At 48.0% G+C, this 17712-nt stretch overlaps 1 protein-coding gene across 9 annotated transcripts in view; it reads right to left on the bottom strand.

Moving 5' to 3' along the window:
• The window catches only part of CATSPERD (cation channel sperm associated auxiliary subunit delta), a 37867-nt gene that overhangs the window by 13789 nt on the left and 6366 nt on the right, over positions 1-17712 (bottom strand). For 4 of the 9 annotated variants that reach the window (XM_006067166.4, XM_044947988.2, XM_044947987.2 and 1 more), the window contains 11 exons: positions 16474-16588; positions 13222-13289; positions 11658-11771; positions 9009-9092; positions 7742-7892; positions 6923-7018; positions 5162-5244; positions 4567-4743; positions 2149-2262; positions 1240-1329; positions 491-549 (listed from right to left, as the gene is read on the bottom strand). In XM_006067166.4, the coding sequence (XP_006067228.3) occupies positions 491-549; positions 1240-1329; positions 2149-2262; positions 4567-4743; positions 5162-5244; positions 6923-7018; positions 7742-7892; positions 9009-9092; positions 11658-11771; positions 13222-13289; positions 16474-16588 (1151 nt within the window). Of the gene's footprint in view, positions 1-490; positions 550-1239; positions 1330-2148; positions 2263-4566; positions 4744-5161; positions 5245-6922; positions 7019-7741; positions 7893-9008; positions 9093-11657; positions 13290-13368; positions 13437-16473; positions 16589-17712 lie in introns of those variants that run through there. The other 5 variants (XM_044947990.2, XM_044947992.2, XM_044947991.2 and 2 more) reach the window with 3 other exon arrangements.

Genomic DNA, 17712 nt, shown 5'->3' with positions numbered 1-17712 from the left:
GGGCTCAGACATGGTGGCACCACCCTCCCTCTAGTTTCTACCTCTTCTTGAGTCAGTTTTTTTAGTTGATATACAATAGCTTATTGAAAAGAACACCTGAGCCCCAAATGTATTATCACCTTGCTGCATATAATGTTTTAACATCATTCTTTTAACAGCTTCTGTATCCAAACTTTCTTTTAAACCCCAAACTCCTGATCCATCCCTCCTTCCCGACCACCCTCCCCCACTCAGCAGCAAGTCTGTCCTCTGTGTCTGTGAGTCTGTTCCTGTTTTGTAGATAGGTTCATCTGTGTCGTATTTCAGACTTCCACAAGTCAGTCACATCATATGCTATTTGTCTTTCTCTAAAGAGTTTTCAATCATTCTTGCTTTACTGCCCTTGGACTAGGGGAGCCTGGATCTTGGTCCTGTTTTCCCCAGCTCCTGCTAAGGGAACCCTACAGAGACCCTGGGGCTACCTGCCACTACCACCCAGGTGGTGACATACCTGGAGGTGAAGTTGGGGTCAGCCCTGCCCCGGTGGTGCTGTTGCTTCAGGGAAATGTTCTGTGGAACCAAGAGAGAAAATGCAAAATGCAGCTACCACTGTGGGGCAGCCCCAGGGTAGTCCTGAAGTGGGGTTCAGGAGGAGGGCAGGACCAGGTGTGGGTGGGTGGTGGGGATGGAGGGGTGTAGGGGAGTTGGGAGGAGGAGCTTGGGAGCCATCCAGCCCATCTCTGGTTCTCATTTCCTTCTAGAAGCTCATGGAAATGGCCCTTCTTCCCAAGCTCCTTCATTCCCTTGCTGCCTCTGTCCTGGGGACCCACAGTGGGGTGTGAATCAGTTTCCCCTCCTATTTAACTATGATGTGACAAGGTCTGGTGCAAAGAGTTTGTTGTGGTCTGGGGTCAAGTCCAGACTTCCTGGTGTGACCCTGGCTGTGGCCTGAAGGTCACCCAGACCCATATTTAAGTCAAGCCCCTCCCTGCAGCCCGTTTTGCCTCCTGATGCCTCCTCCCATCCCTCTTCTGGGGGACTGTCACCTGCCTAGGTGGGGAAGAGGCAGGGGCTTCTTCATACTCTGCAGCACCTTATCTGAGTGTTTGTAAGGGAGGGATGACGGATGGAGGTCAGACCTTGAGGGACATCATCAGGTGACCCTTGACATCTGCAGGTCAAGGCCGAGCCCCTCAGCCCGAGGGTTTGGTGGGGGTTGGGGGAAGGGTACGCGGGGTGGGTGCGGGACAACGAGTTCACCAGTCTGTGCTTGGTGTTGCCATCGTAGGTGTAGCCGTCCTCACAGATGACCGCTTGCAGCCCCAGGGAGTGGGGGTTGCTGACCGTTACCTGGGGGGTTCGGAAACGGGAAGGGAAACACATGCGCTGTACGGGCGCTGGCAGGAGCAGAAGGGCGCCGCTTGGGGGCACAACCACCAGTGACCCCAGTGCCCCTTCGGACTGAAGACCCAGCTTGCTCCGCAAATACTACTGCAGGTTCCATCCCCAGATATGCCCCCCTTGTCATACACACCCCCTAACTGTGGCTCTGAGGCCCTCTGTGAGGACAGCCTGGGGCTGAAGTGCCGCAAGACCCAGACTGGTCCCTCGTGCCCGGAGAGGCTCGTCCTGTGCAGGGAGGGGGCTTGAGGGGTACGGGTGAGAGCGCAGGGCAAGATCCGGCAGCCAGGCCGGCTCCTCTCTCGGGCCCTGGTCCCAGCTGACTGGACATCCCCTGGAATCTTACACTGGACCACTCCCCCGTTTTCAGCTTGATTGCTTGCACCCAAGGGTCCAGGTTTGGACACCTGGGTTTCAGGTCCAGGGATGCCCTCTTTTTCTCAGGCATACCCTGAAGGCGGGAAAGCCAACGCTGACTGAGCTGGGAGGAAAAGGCATTTTTGGAAAGGGTCTGGGGCAGCTCCGAAGGGGGTTGGAGGACCAGCATAGAGGTACAGAGAAAGGAGGCAGGGTGGGCAGAGGGACAGCCACGGCCAGACACCTGGATGCTGGTGTCTGGAGGAAGAGAAGTCTCGGGGGGCTTCGTGAGCCAGTGTCTCTCTGGGAGGATGCTAGGGAATTTCCAGAGCCTGGGAACTGTGGGCACGAGACATGAGGCCAAGGATGGAAGATGTTGAGACACTTGTCAAACAGATAAAGTATCCTTACTAGTGGGACAGGTAACGTGCCTGGCCGGGGTATCATTAGGGCCGTCAACTCCAACTGGCTGTTCATGTCAATGGTGTACATTTTGTTTTCAAATTCCCCTTGCAGAAGCTCCACCTAGTTAGAAATAAATTATGTTTAAAAAGAAAAAACAATAATCCATCAATCTTTGGATCAATTAAATCAAGCCTCTGTTCCCCAAAATACAGAGCAAGTGACCAGTGGCAGGTGGGGGGTCCCTAGGGATGGACCCTTTCAGTCTGGTAGGTGCAGCAGCCTGGGCTGTCACTCAAGCCACTCCCCACTAGACCCTGCACCCCTGGAAGACCCTGGAGGTCTCCCTAGTCACAGCCCTTTTTCTCTCCTGAAGTAGCCTGCCCTGCTCCCCGCCTGACTTCTGCAGTAATTGCTTACTTGCGTTTCTTCCTAGAATGATTTTTATGTCTTTATTTATTTTAACTGGAGAATAATTACTTTACAATATTGTGATGGGTTTTGCCATACATCAGTATGTAACGGCATACCGATGCCGATAGGTATACATGTGTATACAGAAGTATACATGTGTCCCCTCCATCCTGAACCTCCTTCCAACCTCCCTCCCCATTTCCTAGAATGATTGCCGAGTGCACATCCCTAGGGCTTCCCTAGGTCCTCAGTGGTAAAGAAGCCACCTGCTAATACAGGAGACATGAGACTCGGGTTCGATCCCAGGTTGGGAAGATCCCGTGGAGTAAGTAGGGAATGGCAACCAGCTCCAGTGTTCTTGCCTGGAGAATCCCATGGCCAGAAGAGCCTGGTGGGCTACAGTTTAGGCGGTCACAAAGAGTCGGACACCACAGCATAGCACAATGCATTCCCAGATGATGTAACTTAGTTTTTCTGTTTGTAAACATTGTCTTTTTCAGTCTCTTCAACCTACAGTTTTCCCTCCCTTCCTTTCTTTTTCGTTTCTTTCCTAGGCATCTTTAAAAAAAGGGGAAAAAATGTATCTAGCAGCGCCAGGTCTTAGTTGTGGCACATGTGATCTTCAATCTAACTTGCTGCACAGGGGATCTTTAGTTGTTGCATGTGGGATCTAGTTCCCTGACCAGGGATTGAACCCAGAGCCCCTGCATTGGGAGGGTGGGGTCTTAGCCACAGGACCACCATGAAAGTCCCTCTATGCCATTGAACCTGTAGATTTCCCATCGTCTGGATTTTCCCTGGTGAGGTTCAACACCTGTTCCTCCATGCTCTGCCTTTTCTGGCAGATTGGCAGCTGGATCCATCAGATTAGGGCAGAATTGAGATGGGAGAGCCAGTGGGTGATCCATCTTCTGTTGGTGGCATGGCTGGCTGTCTCTTCCAACACTGAGCATCAGCGCAGGGCAATATTCTATCATTTTGTTTTCATATATTCACCAGAATAATGTTATGAGGAGACCCTTTCCCTGTGCTATTTGCTGACTCAGGAGAAGGTGTGGAGGAGAAGTGGAGAAATTGCATCTTGTCTTTTTTTAACCTGGTTTTTGAGATCGTGTGTAGGCTGCCTGGTGTCCTAGGAAGAGAACCAACAAGTTGCTTCTGGTTCCAGACCTGGGGTTAAGGGATGACACAGTTAACTGAAATGTTCTTTCCTGGCAACAGGACTCATCGCTGCCCATGTGCATCCTGGTCTCCTGGTGAGGGTGGTGGTGGTGAGGGTGGAGGTTCCTCCAGCACTGAGTGGCTGTCTCACCATCCAGACTCTGTTCTTTAAAAGTGAATCAATGACTTCCCTGGTGGTCCAGTGGTAAAGAATCCACCTGCCAACTGCAGGGAACATGTGTTCTATCCCTGGTTCAGGAAGATCCCACCTCCTGAGGGAGCAACTAAGACTGTGTGGCACAATTACCGAAGCCCGTGCTGCACAGCCCGTGCTCAACAAGACAGGCAACCGCAGTGAGGAGAGCGCAACTGGAGAGTAGCCCCAGGAGCACCATCATAAAAGGATATTTTGGACAAAATGTGCTTGATTGGGCTTCCCTGGTGGCTTCAGTGGTAAAGAATCTACCTGCCAATGCAGGAAACATGGGTGTGATCCCTGATCCAGGAAGATCCCACCTGCTGCTGAGCAACTAAGCCCGTGTACCACAATTATTGAGCCTGTGCTCTAAAGCCCGGAAGCTGCAACTGCTGAGCCCACGTGCTACAGCTACTGAAGCCTGAGTACCCTAGAGCCTGTGCTCTGCAACTGGAGTGACATCCCCGCTCGCCGTAACTAGAGAAAAGCCCAAGCAGTTAGGAAGACCCAGCACAGCCAAAAACAAATTTTTTTAAATGGCACTTTTTTTTTCTCATTCCACTGATTGCTGTGGGTCCAAAGGCCCTTTGGAAATGGACGGTCTAATATCTTTCTGGAAACTGACCTTCTCCCTACCCCAAGTCACGACCACATACTTTGCAGACGCCAGCTTGGAGTTGGGGATCCATGAGAAGGGCTTGGATATTCAGGCGGCACTTCTGGAAATCGAAAGCTGGAAAGAGCACGTCAGGAAGCGGGGTCAGTATTTCCAGCATCCCCACGTCAGTGAACATCAGGACCGCCTCTTGGGACCAGATGTTTTGGTCTGCAAACTAAGCGAAGAGTGACTTCTGAGATCAGCTCATTCTCATTCTTTTTTGAGGATTTAACTTTCCTTATGATTCATATTTACAGAAGGCAGGCCAAAAACAAAACTCTAAGAAACCCCATGGTCTCTGCCACAGTCCATGGGGTCACAAAGAGTCAGTCACAACTGAGCGACTGAACAAGAAACCAAAAAGGCCAAGCAAAGTCTTAGATACCCTTTGTTGAGACACCTACTTTTCAGGTGTCAAATTAATTAAAATTCATGTTATATTATCATTATTGCTATTAAATGACTAACTGCTATTTTAATAACTAGAGCAATTTCTTTATAAAAAGGATCAGATTAAAAAAAAAAAAGGATCAGATGTTTGAGAACAAGACTGTTAGTCCTTAACAACTGAGTAACATGGGGATTTTACCCACTTTGATCAGAGAACTCGACTGGATTCCCAGGCTGCCATAATATAAATTATTCTCTTCAGTCAAAACTGCCAGTTCATTTTCATCTAGGGAAAGCCAACAAGACAGAATAAAAATTGAAACAGGGGTTGTTTCCATGGACAGAAGTATAAACATATTAAATATTAAAGTTTAAAAAGTTACCCCAAGTCCCATCATACGGACCAGGGGTCAGCAAGTTTCTTCTGTAAAGGACCAGGTGGTAAGAATGCTCTACTTTGCTGGTCATGTGATGTCTGTTACAAGCATTTGGCCCCGGGAAAGCAGCTTATGGACACTTTGTAAATGGATAGGCAGGACTATGTGCCAATAAAACTTTATTTAAAACCCATGGTGGGTCATGGGCCACGGTATGCTGAGCCCTGACATAGGTACCACTGTTAGCATTTTAGTAAACATGCTTTTCAGTAGCTTTATATACTTGGGGATCATATTCTGGGAGCCTTTAAGCTGCTTTGTATTTTTTTTCTTTTTTTTAATAGCACAAGTTGAGTATTTTTTACTCTATGTACTTATTCTTAATTGAAGTAGCGTGGAAATGTATGTTTATTTCCTTCCGTACACATGAGTGTAGTTGATCCTTTGGCATTCTGTTACTTAGATGAATCATAACTTTATGTAACCAATGCTCCACTGATGAGCACAGGTTGTTTCTGATCTTTGGCAGATACAGAGTTCAGAGGAACACAAGATATTCTGAAAAGGCTTTTGTTGTTGTTGTTGCACTGTGTGACATGCAGGATCTTAGCTCCCCAGCCAAGGATCAAACCCATGCCCACCCTGCGTTGGGAGCACAGTCTTAACCACTGAACAAGGAAAGTCCCATTAAAAGTTTTCATGAGAAAGGGTAGCAAGATCCAATGTGTATTTTTATTCGGTTTAAAAAAGACAAGGGTGTTTCCTGCTTGTCCAGTGGTTAAGAATTCACCTGCCAACGCAGCGGACATGGGTTCAATCCCTGGCCTGGAAGATCCCACATGCCGTGGAGCACCTAAGCCCGTGCACCACAACTACTGAGCCCACACATCCAGAGCCCTCGCTCCACAAGAGAAGCCGCTGCCGTGAGAAGCCTGAGCCCCACGACTACAGAGTAGCCCCAGTTGCCACAACTAGAGAAAAGCCTGCACGGCAAAGAGGACCCAGCAGAGGCACAAATAAATAAATAAATATTTTAAGAAAAGGGAAATTTGGACACAGACACCACACAGGAGACGGTAGGAGACAGAGGGGGAAAATGGCCGCCTGCAAGCCAAGAACAGAGGCCTCCCAAGAACCCGGCCCTGCCAACACACTGATCGCGAACTAAGAACCTGCAGCCCCGGGGAACAGTACCTGTCTGCTGTTCTGATTCACCCAGTTTTGGACTTCCCTGATGGTACAGCGGTTAAGACTCTGCGCTCCCACTGCAGGGAGCTCGGGTTCAATCCTTGGTTTCGGAACTAAGATCCCACAGGCCCTGAGAAGTGGCCAAAATAATCATAGTAATTCACCCACTTTGTGGAGGTTTGTTAGAGCAGCCCCAGCAAACGACATCCAACTGACATTCCATTTCATTGCGAAAGGGCACAGACGTTTCTGCCCCGAGTTGTTCTAGAACATGTAACAATCATGTTCTGTTTGTTTTGGCCAGGTGGGATCTGGCGGTGGGGGTGGGGCGGTGTGTCAAGAGTGAATAAGTCAGGTCTGAAGCGCTTCTAGAAAGCTACCCGGGGGTCAGGCACATACTGGCAGCAACGCTGTGGATGGTGATGTTGGCTTTGACAATGGAATTATACAAGATGCGTTGTCCTTCTCGCACCTGGACAGATTCGACCAGCTGACCTAGGAGACAACGGGGTAAATCCAGAGAGACCTGTGTACTTGATGGCAAGAGGGTCCCCTGCCACCCACACAGCCCCTTGATTCTTGACTCAAAGGAAAATGCAGCCACGAGATGCAATACTGTAAAATATCTCATGGAAGACATTAGGTTTACGAATACGTGACCTCCCCACCCCACCTAAATCTCGATGTGAGAACTCTTAGGGATGGACTGGATACCAGATGAACTTTAGGATGCCTCTTACTGTACAGGAAACATGTAATCAGGCAGAACTTTCTTTCTGGAGTGGGTGCCCCCTGCATGGCCAGGCCAGCCCTAAGCCCTTTTCTTGCATGGGAAGGACACAGCCATATTCAGGTGGCCTAACTGGTACTTGGAAGCATGCTGTGATTGAAGGTGCTCTGGCAGCCACAGTTGTGCCCAGAGGTCCCTGACAGCACCTTCTTCTAGGGGGCTGCCTTTTGCTTCTCTCCTGGGACTCATGTGTCATAGGCTTCAAAACAAGATCTCAGTTCTTGGATGTGGCCCCTCTGCCCTTGGGGTCTGGTGACTTTCAGAACCTGCCTACAGGCCCTAAATGTCCCAGGTGGCGTAAAGTGGGGGTCAGGGGTTACAATGAAGATGGCAAGGTAAGAATCAGCTTGTCATGGTCCACTAAAGTCAAGGGAGAGGGAAAAACAGCCACTTGCACTGGCCATGCCCCAACGCTGGGCCTTGCTCACCTGAGTTTCGGGAAACCAGCAGGTTCTTCTCAGACCAAAAGATAAGGATGCCTTTCTGGCCCGGGGCGATGAGGATGTCAAGGGCCCTGTCATAGTCAAAGGGCAGCCCAAAGCTGCGGTTCAAGGGATGGTCAGAGTAGCTGAACATGGCCTGAAAGAAAAATACTCAATCTTGAGCGAGAAAAGAAATCACCAAGGATACTCCCCTGGTGATCCAGTGGTTAACACCCTCCGCCCACAGGTTGTATCCAGAGCCTGATTCCTCAGCCACCATTACATTCTTAGGATTTCCAGACTCGGGGAGTGTCTGTTATTCACGACGGGACCCTGGCAGTGTGTGCAGGTGCTTGAGGGGACTCTGGATGGGGGGGTGGCCCCACCGTGTGATTAGAGGGAGGGCCCTTAAGCTACCAGGCGGCAGCCCAGCCTCTGGGAGCTTCCTGATCCCTGGGCCTCCCCCAGATTTCAGAGCCGCACACTTTGTTCAGGAATTTTGCAGCAGGGGTACCAACTGTACTTTAATCTTTGCCGGACTTAATAGTTTTTCTTCAACTGCACTTTGCATGAACTGATTCCTCTTCTTAGTCTTATCCTAAATGATACCTGTGAGGTCATGGTTTCCATGTCCCGATTTTCTGAACCCACGTGAAAATAACAATTAAAAAAGGGGTGACACGAGGCATGTAAATGGCCTCGGGTGCCACCAGTGACACATGCACCATATCTTATATTCCTACTGAAGTATTGCTGAGTGCATGGCTGAATGAGATAATGAAGGTGGGTGGTGGTGTGTGGGTGGGTAGAAGGGTAGATGGATGAGTAAGTAGATGGATGGATGGATGAGTGGATGGATGAATGGGAGAGTGGATGGATGAATGGGAGAGTGGATGGATGGATGGATAAGCAGGTTAATGGATGGATGGAGGGACAGATAAGTGTTTTGGTGGGTGAGTAGGTGGGGAGGTAGGTGGATGGATAAATAGATAAATGGAAGGATGAATGGAGATGGATGAATGGATGGAAGAGTAGGTGGGTAGATAGGTAGATGGGTAGGGGGATGGATTAATAGGTAAATGGGAGAATGGGTAGAAAGGTGGATGGATGTGTAGATGGGTGGATGACTGGGTGGATGGATACATGGATGGACAGGTGAATCAAAAGCTAGATGGATTTCAGATATGATAATCTAAGTGTATGGGTTTTGACAAAAACCTGTTTTGGGGTAAAGGTCACCAAAGTGGTTCTTCCCAGTCCAAATGGTACTTACCATCTGTTCGTCAACAAGAAGCAGCCCAACCTGTGACAGGGAGTGAAAGGAGAAGATCCCCCCAAAGGTCCCGACTAGCTCTGCCTGTGAGACAAACAGAATACTGCATGTAAATAAGATCATCAGTGTGCTTCCTATATAACTTAACTCTAGATTAGCTAGTAAGCTAAAAGGAAGGAAAGTCTTTTTTATTATGATTTTTTAAATTATGATCTGTTTCCTCTCTGTAGCATTGAGAAAGTCAATTCCTAGGCAGATTGATAAGAAGTCCAGGGTCCTCAAGGAGGAGAAAGGGGTCTGGAATTCTCAAGGAGCAGAAAAGGACAAACTTTTTGTCCGTCTACATTCCTTCAGTCCACCACCAGTGAAGCTGCTCAGTTGTGCCCGACTCTTTGCGATCCCATGGACTGTAGCCTACCAGGCTCCTCCATCCATGGAATTTTCCAGGCAAGAGTACTGGAGTAGGTTGCCATTTCCTTCTCCAGGGGATCTTCCGGACCCAGGGATCAAACCCAGGTTTCCCGCATTGCAGGCAGATTGCTAGTCTGAGCTAGTCTTAGTCAATTACACAATTCAGTTTAAACTCTGTTTTAAACACAATTCAGTTTAAACAGTAATGTATCTGGCTGGAGGACAGTTTCTCCTTCCTGAAAACCTTCTGACTAATCCTGATATCTTAGAATGTATATCATGGGAGTGGGTCTGGTAAAGTGAAGTCACTCAGTCATGTCCGACTCTTTGCGACCCCATGGACTGTAGCCTACCAGGCTCCTCCCTCCATGGGATTCTCCAGGTAAGAGTACTGGAGTGGGTTGCCATTTCCTTCTCCAGGGGATCTTGCTCCCACATTCCAGGCAGACACTTTAACCTCTGAGCCACCAGGGAAGCCCTGTGGGTCTGGTAGGATCTTTCTATTGTTAAATTCTAATCTTGTTATCCTAAAATGTAAATTGTGGGAGTGGGTCTGGTAAAATTTTCACAAACTTGAGACATTCTTTTGATTCATTGTAATAACTAATTAAAAGGTATATAACTCCATTGCTAACAGTAGCAAGGGGGTACTCTTTCTGCCCCCTTCTGATGTCTGTGTCAGAAGCTTTCTCTATCCCTTTTATACTTTAATAAAACTCTATTACACAAAAGCTCTGAGCAATCAAGCTTCGTCTCTGGCTCCGGATTGAATTCTTCTCTCCTGGAGGCCAAGAATCCCGGCGTCTTTCGTGGCTCAGCAACAACCTTTCAGCATCTAGGGCAGAACTTTGAATGAAGACAGCGTGGTGTGGGGTGCTCGAGGAAGTGGTGTGACCCAGACTCTGAGATGCCTGCCTAAATCCCTCACTCCTGCCTCGGTTCCTCATTCCTGATGTTTGGCTGGGCAGCAAAGTGCCCACTGGCAGGCATGTTGGAGCATGAGGCCAAGGACCCCAACCTATGGTCAGTGGGACAAGTTGCCATGGCAACCCACCTGGCTCCCCCACCCCTCCCTGGACATCTTTCAGGTAAGAGAGAAAGACTTCCATCTTATTTAAGCCTCTGTTACTTGGTTGTGTTTGGGTGTGTGTGTGGGGCAGGCGGGACGGTATTTCTATTATATACAGTGTTATGGACCAAATGGTGTCCTCCTCCAGTTCATAGGTTAAAACCCCAACCCCCGTCTTAGTCTGTCCAGGCTGCTACAACAAAATATCAGAGACTGGGTGGCTTATAACAACAGAAAGGCTGTTGTTTGAAGTCCAAGATCAAGGGACCAGCATGGTCAAGTGAGGGCCTTTTCCTCGGTTGCAGACTTCTTGGTGTGTCCTCATATGGAGGAACGGGGTGAGCTGGCTCTCTGGGGCCTCTTTTTAAAATTTTTATATTTTGGCTGCTCTGGGTCTTCCTTCCAGCACACAGGCTTTCTCTAGTTGCAGAGCACTGGCTGTAGAGCTCAAAGGCTCAGTAGTTGCAGCATACAGGCTTAGTTGCCCCATGAAATGTGGGATCTTAGTTCCCCAGCCAAGGACTGAACCTGCGTTCCCTGCACTGGAAGGTGGATCCTTAACCACTGGACCACAGGAAGCCCTTCTGGAGTCTCTTTCATAAGGGCACTAATTCCATCCGTGAGGGCTCCACTCTCACGACCTAAGCACCTCCCAAAGGCTTCTAATACAGATCACATCAGGCATTAGGATTCAACCTATGAACTGGGGTGAGGGGAGTGGGGGGACACAAACATTCAAAGAACCTCCAAAATGATAGTATTTGGAGGTAGGGTCTTTGGGTAGTGATTAAATCTAGATGAGGTCAGAGTGGGATTAGCACCCTGATAAGAAAAGACACCATGAAATTAAAAGATGCTTGCTCCTTGGAAGGAAAGCTACGACAAACCTAGACAGCATACTAAAAAGCAGAGACATCACTTTGCTGACAAAGGTCCATATAGTCAAAGCTATGGTTTTTCCAGTAGTCATGTATAGATGTGAGAGTTGGACAGTAAAGAAGGCTGAGCACCGATGAATTGATGCTTTCGAACTGTGGTGCTGGAGAAGACTCCTGGGAGTCCCTAGGACTGCAAGGAACCCATGCCTTCTGCGTTGCCAGGTGGATTCTTTACCACTGAGCCACCAGGGAAGCCCCTGTTTGTTCGCTTTCTTACCACACTGAACATACACGTCTTTCCTGGGCGTACTTCTGAAATCTGTATCCTCGGGAGTTTGAGAAATAGATGTTGGCCTGAGATACCTGATCTCCACGCAAATAAGCAAAAACCGAGTTACTTATATCCTGGAAGAACACACACATAAAACAGTTACTTTAAAAGGAGATAAAAGGTGGAATGGGGTGGCAGCTGGGGAGATGTTCTTTAAGTAGGTAGATAAGTTCTGGAGGTCTTAATGCACAGTATAGTGATCACAGACAATACTAGATTAGAAACTTCAAAATTGCTAAGAAACCAGGTCTTGGTTATTCCCACCATAAAAAGAAATGATAATTTTATGACATGATGTGGTGGTAATCATACCACAATATGTAAGTGTAGCAAATCAACACATTGTATACCTTAAATTTACACAGGGTGGTATGTCAATTGCATCAATTTAAAAAGGGGGTGGGTGGAGAGAAAAAATAGGGGGAAAAAAAGGGACTTCCTGGGCAGTCCAGTGGTTAAGACACCGCTCTTCCACTGCAGGGGGTGAGGGTTTGCTCCCTGGTTGGGGAACTAAGATCCTGCGAGCGAGAAAAATAAAAAGATGAGCGAGAAAAATAAAGTTTTTTTTTTAATTAAAAGGGAGTGGGGAGACAGATGCCAATGATCACATTCCTGTGCATTTCTCCCAGAGAAATGGAAACTTGGTGTCCACACCAAAAAGCTACATGAACGTTTCTAGTGATTTTATTTATAAAAGCCAAAAAGTGGAAACAACCCAATTCTGGTACATCCAGGCCATGGAAAATTACTCAGCAATGGAAAGGAACAGACTAGTAACATATATGTAACAAATTGGATGAGTCTCCTGAGAATTTTGCTGAGAAAAGCTAGTCTCCAAAGGTTTCATATTGTATGACCTCATTTATAGAACATTCTTGAAATGATACAATTAGAGAGATGGAGAACATTAGTGTTTGCCAGGCGCTAGGGCAGGGTAGGGAGGTATGGAGAGCTTTGGGGCCATGGAACAGTTCAACATTTTATTTTATTATTACTGTTGCTGTTTTTACTTTTCGGCTGTGCCGTGCAGCTTTTGGCACTTTAGTTTCCCAGCCAGGGGTTGAACCTGTGCCCCCTGCAGTGGAAGCACACAGCCTTGACCCCTGGACCACCAGGAAGTCCCCAGTTCAGTATTTTGATGGCAGTAGCAGTTCTCTGACTTGACACAGTTGTACCCTGATTATCAATTTCCTGTTTGTATCACTGTAGTTGGTCATATAAGATGTAACCGCTCAGGGAAACTAGCTGAGGGATACATGGGACTCTGTATAATTTCTTCAACTTCCTGTACACCTATAATTATTTCAAAATAACACATTAAAAAAAAAAGAAGATGAATATATTCAGTGTGTCAGCCAGATGAGCCCCTCCCATCTCTCAGGTCCTCTTCTGAACCCAGTGAGATAACACAGCCTGAGTCCACCACACTCCCAGCCCTCAAGGCTTACACTGTCCTTATTTCCATTCCTATTTATCTCTGCTCACAGCAGAGTAGAAAATGAGATAACGACATATAGTGCTCACCATGCAGAATGAATTTCCACCGTAGCAACAGTTGTCCCCAGATACATGTGACACACGGTGTTGTATGCCTGAAAGTACAAGGGAACTGAGATGGTCTTTGAGTTCCCTGAAGCTTCCGAGAGAGAAGGTTAGAGCCGGGCTTCCCACCTTCCCCACTGACATCTGTGGCCAGACTTCTCAGTTAGGGGGCTCTTGGACACTGCGGCAGGTTTCACAGCATCCTGCTTCTGTTGTTGTTGTCCAGTTGCTAAGTTGTGTCCAAATCTATCTGACCCCATGGACTGCAGCACACTGGGCTCCTTGGTCTTCCACTGGAGTTTGCTGGAGTTTCCTCCAAGTCATGTCCATTGAGTCAGTGATGCTATCTAACCATCTCATCCTCTGCTGCCCCTTTCTCCTTTTGCCTTCAATCTTTCCCAGCATCAGGGTCTTTTCCAATGAGTCAGCTCTTCGCATGAGGTGGCCAAAGTACTGGAGCTTCAGCTGCCTGCTTCTGCTGCGGCTGCTGCTACGTCGCTTTAGTCGTGTCCAACTCTGTGCAACCCCATAGATGGCAGCCCACCAGGCTTCCTGTCCCTGGGATTCTCCAGGCAAGAACACTGGAGTGGGTTCCCATTTCCTTCTCCAATGCATGAAAGTGAAAAGTGAAAGTGAAGTCATTCAGTCGTGTCTGACTCTAGCAACCCCATGGACTGTAGCCCACCAGGCTCCTCCGTCCATGGGATTTTCCAGGCAAGAGTACTGGAGTGGGGTGCCATTGCCTTCTCCACTTCTACTGACTTATTTAGCTTACTAAATCATTATATAGTGCCTTATTTGACTAGTGTCACTCTCCTCTAGTCTTTTTTTAAGATTTTTTTTTTTGATGTGGATCATTTTTTAAAGTCCTGATTGAATTTGTTACAATATTCTTCTGTTTTATGTTTTTTGGCCATGCAGCATGTGGGATCTTAGCTTCCCAACCAGGCATCAAATCCCCATCCCCTCCATTGGAAATTGAAGTCTTAACCACTGGACCACCAGGGAAGTTTCTTTCCTCCAGTCTAGATAACTAAAAATGTCTCCTGACATGGCCAAGTGTCATCTGGGGGTGAGGGGTAAACTGTCCCCCAAAATAGCAGGAAGGGCGCCTTTCTCTGAGCAAGGCATTCTTTGTTTCTGAAGGAGAAGCTTCAGCTCCAAAGGAAACACACATGTGGCCAAAAGCGTATGAAAAGATGCTCAGCATCACCAGTCCTTAGGGAAATGCAAAGCAAAACCACAGTGAGACCCCCACCTCACTCCCATTAGGACAGCTACCATGACAGAATCGGAAGACGTGTCCGTGACAAATGCGAACAACTTGGAACCCTTGCGCACTGCTGGTGGGAATGCCAAATGGTGTGGCCAGTGTGGAGGGTCCTCAAAAATGGGAAAATATGAGCCAGCAATTCCACTTCCAGGTACATACCTTCCCCCAAATTAAAAGCAGTATATACATGTTCAAACCAGCATTATTCACAATAACTAAAACATGGAAGCAGCTTGAGTGTTTGTTGACAGATAAATGGATTTTTTAAAAAACGGGCCTAAGGACTTCCCTGGTGGTCCAGTGGCTAAGACTCTGCACTCCCAGTGCAGGGGCCCAGGTTCGATCTCACATGTGGCAACTAAGACCTGGTACAGCCAAATAAATAAATTTTTTTAAAAAAAGAGTAGGCCAGCTGATGTCTTGGAGGGAGATGAGTGTTTGTGCTGAATGTGACCCTCTGATGAGATGAGCCTAAGCCTGGCCCCCAGGCCGCCTGGCTTCACTTGGGTTATACATTCTCTGTGGGCCATTCATGCTGTGTTTGCATGGCACCTCAGCCACCGGGCTTGAAACCTTCCAGTCGTCAATCACTAACCATCATCAATCAGTCACTTCCTGGAGGGACAGCCTGGAACACAGTGATGAGATACGTAAGCCAGAGACCAGGGCAAGGCTCTTCTCCCGTGCTTCCCTTTCCCTCCAGCAGGGAGGGGGGTGCTGTGATTGACTCTCCAGCCAGAGCTTAGCAAGCTCCCCCGCAGGCGCTGTGGTGACAGACTGCAGGGCTCCATCTTGTTGGAGGGAGCAGGGACCACAATCTTTCACCACCAGGAATACAAGTGGAGCAGAAGGATAACAGATTGCAAGATGGTGGTATACCACCCCAGTGGTTCTCCAAGGGAATTTCAACCCCCAGGGGATACTGGGTGCTGTCTGGGGACGTGCTTGTTGTCAGGACTCAGCTGGAGGGGGGTCCTGGCATCCAGTGGCTGGGGGCATAACTGCTGCCCCCACCCATAGCACCCAGAGAGTGCTGCACCCCAGTGTCAGCAGGGCTGAGGCTGAGAAACCGAGTACCGCCCCGTCTCTCACCAATGGGGGCCCCTGTCCTCGTTTCTCGCAAGGGACGGGCCATCCCTGTCTGTGCTTCTCTTCTCTAGAAAGTACCATCTCCCTTTTCTTCACTGGACCCCGTCTCCTTGCCTCCTCCACCAGGGTTCTCGCTTTCTCTGTCCTTAAAGCCTGGGCTTCTCCACTGTTTCCTGTCCTGAAGGTGACATCTGTGGGACTGCATATGCGCCCCACTCAGGCATCTCAGACCCATCATCTGCCTTCCCCGGTCCTCCCTGATTTCCTCGCCATCACAACTCCCACTGAATCCTCTTACTGTTCCAGTCAGTGATAGCACATTTCTGTGGCTTGTCACCACAATCCCCAATGGAAACAGTCCCCAACCTGTGGGATGGGGGCTTAGACCAGCTCTCACTGAATTACAAAGGATCACATAGGGAATTCCTTGGCGGTCCAGTGGTTAACACTGGCCACTTTCACTGCCTGGGGCTCAGTTCAATCCCTGCTCTGGGAACTAAGACCCCTCAAGCTGTGGAGCATGGCCAAAAAAAAAGAGGACAGCGTAATGTCCAGGGACCGATGTCCAAGTAGAAGCATTGTCTGTAACTTCCGAAACTTTTCTTTGATTTTGGCCAAACGCAAACAAGGTTTTTAAAAAATACAAAATATAGGGACTACCCTGGTGGTCCACAGTTAAGAATCTGCCTTCCAATGCAGAGGACATGGGTTTGATCCTGGATTGGGGGACTAGATTCCACTTGCTGCAGAGCAACTAAGCCTGTGCACCGTAACTACAGAGAAGCCTGTGCACTGCCACAAAGATCCCAAGTTTGGCCACTGAGAGCCAATGCAGCTAAATAAATATTAAAAAAATTACAAAATACGCATACCTGTAGATGCAGTCCAGAAGTTGGCTTCATAATCATAAACATAGACTTTTTGATTCACTACTAACAGCAATACCGAACCAGCAAAATGTGCTGACGTCACTTCCGGTGTGCCAACCTAAGAATAGGATATACACCACGATATCAGTACGTGCAGCTTTTCAAACATCAATTTCAGAAAGGAGTACTTTTAAACAGGCATCCCAGGAACGTTTTGGTCAGCGAGCATTGTTTGGGGTCCTAGATACTGGGAACTATGCGTCCTGGGGGTCAGCTGAAAGGAGAACTGGGAGGTTGGCATTAGTGTTGGGTGTCCCTGGGAATACCCAAATCACTCCATCTCCTCCCATATCAAAACCTCTGAGGGGACTTCCCTGCTGTCCAGCGGTGAAGAATCTGCCTTCCAATGCAGCAGACCCAGGTTTGATCCCTCGTTGGGGAAGCTAAGATCCCACATGCCATGGGGCAACTAAGCCTGTGGGCCACAACTAGAGAACCTGCTTGCTGCAACTAGAGAGAAGCCCATGTGCTGCAATGAAAGATCCCACCTGCTGCAAGTAGGACTCGACATATTGTTCTATGTCTGTATTTCCATTGCTGCCTTGTAAATAGGTTCATCAGTACTATCTTTCTAAATTCCATAAGCATGCATTAATATACAATATTTGTCTTTCTCTTTCTGACTTACTTCACTTTGTATAATGGGGGTCTAGGGTTGTCTACCTCATTAGGACTGACTTGAATGTGTTCCTTTTTTTTATAGCTGAGTATTATTCTGTTGTATATATGTACCACAATGGCAGTTCCTTTAAAAACTAGGAATAGAACTACCATATGACCCAACAATCCCACTAGTGGGCATATACCCTCAGGAAAGCATAACTGAAAGAGACGCATGCACCCCAATGTTCGTTGCAACACTTTTTACAATAACTAGGACATGGAAGCATCCTAGATGTCTATTAACAGATGAATGCTTACAGGAAATTATGGTACATAAATAAATATTTTTTAAAGGACCTTTTCTGAGGATAAAGCCTAATGCATCAATAATGAATGATGAACATAACTGATCAATGTGTCACTTATCAGAAAAACTGGGACTTCCCATGTAGGTCAGCTCGTAAAGAATCTGCCTGCAATGCAGGAGACCCTGGTTCAATTTCTGGGTCAGGAAGATCTGCTGGAGAAGGGATAGGCTACCCACTCCAGTAATTTTGGGCTTCCCTGGTGGCTCAGCTG

Source organism: Bubalus bubalis, chromosome 9 (assembly GCF_019923935.1).
Source record: "Bubalus bubalis isolate 160015118507 breed Murrah chromosome 9, NDDB_SH_1, whole genome shotgun sequence".
NCBI classification, from domain to species: domain Eukaryota; kingdom Metazoa; phylum Chordata; class Mammalia; order Artiodactyla; family Bovidae; genus Bubalus; species Bubalus bubalis.
The sequence above is the reverse complement of the archived record's forward strand: the minus strand, read 5'-3'. Positions and strand labels throughout refer to the sequence as shown.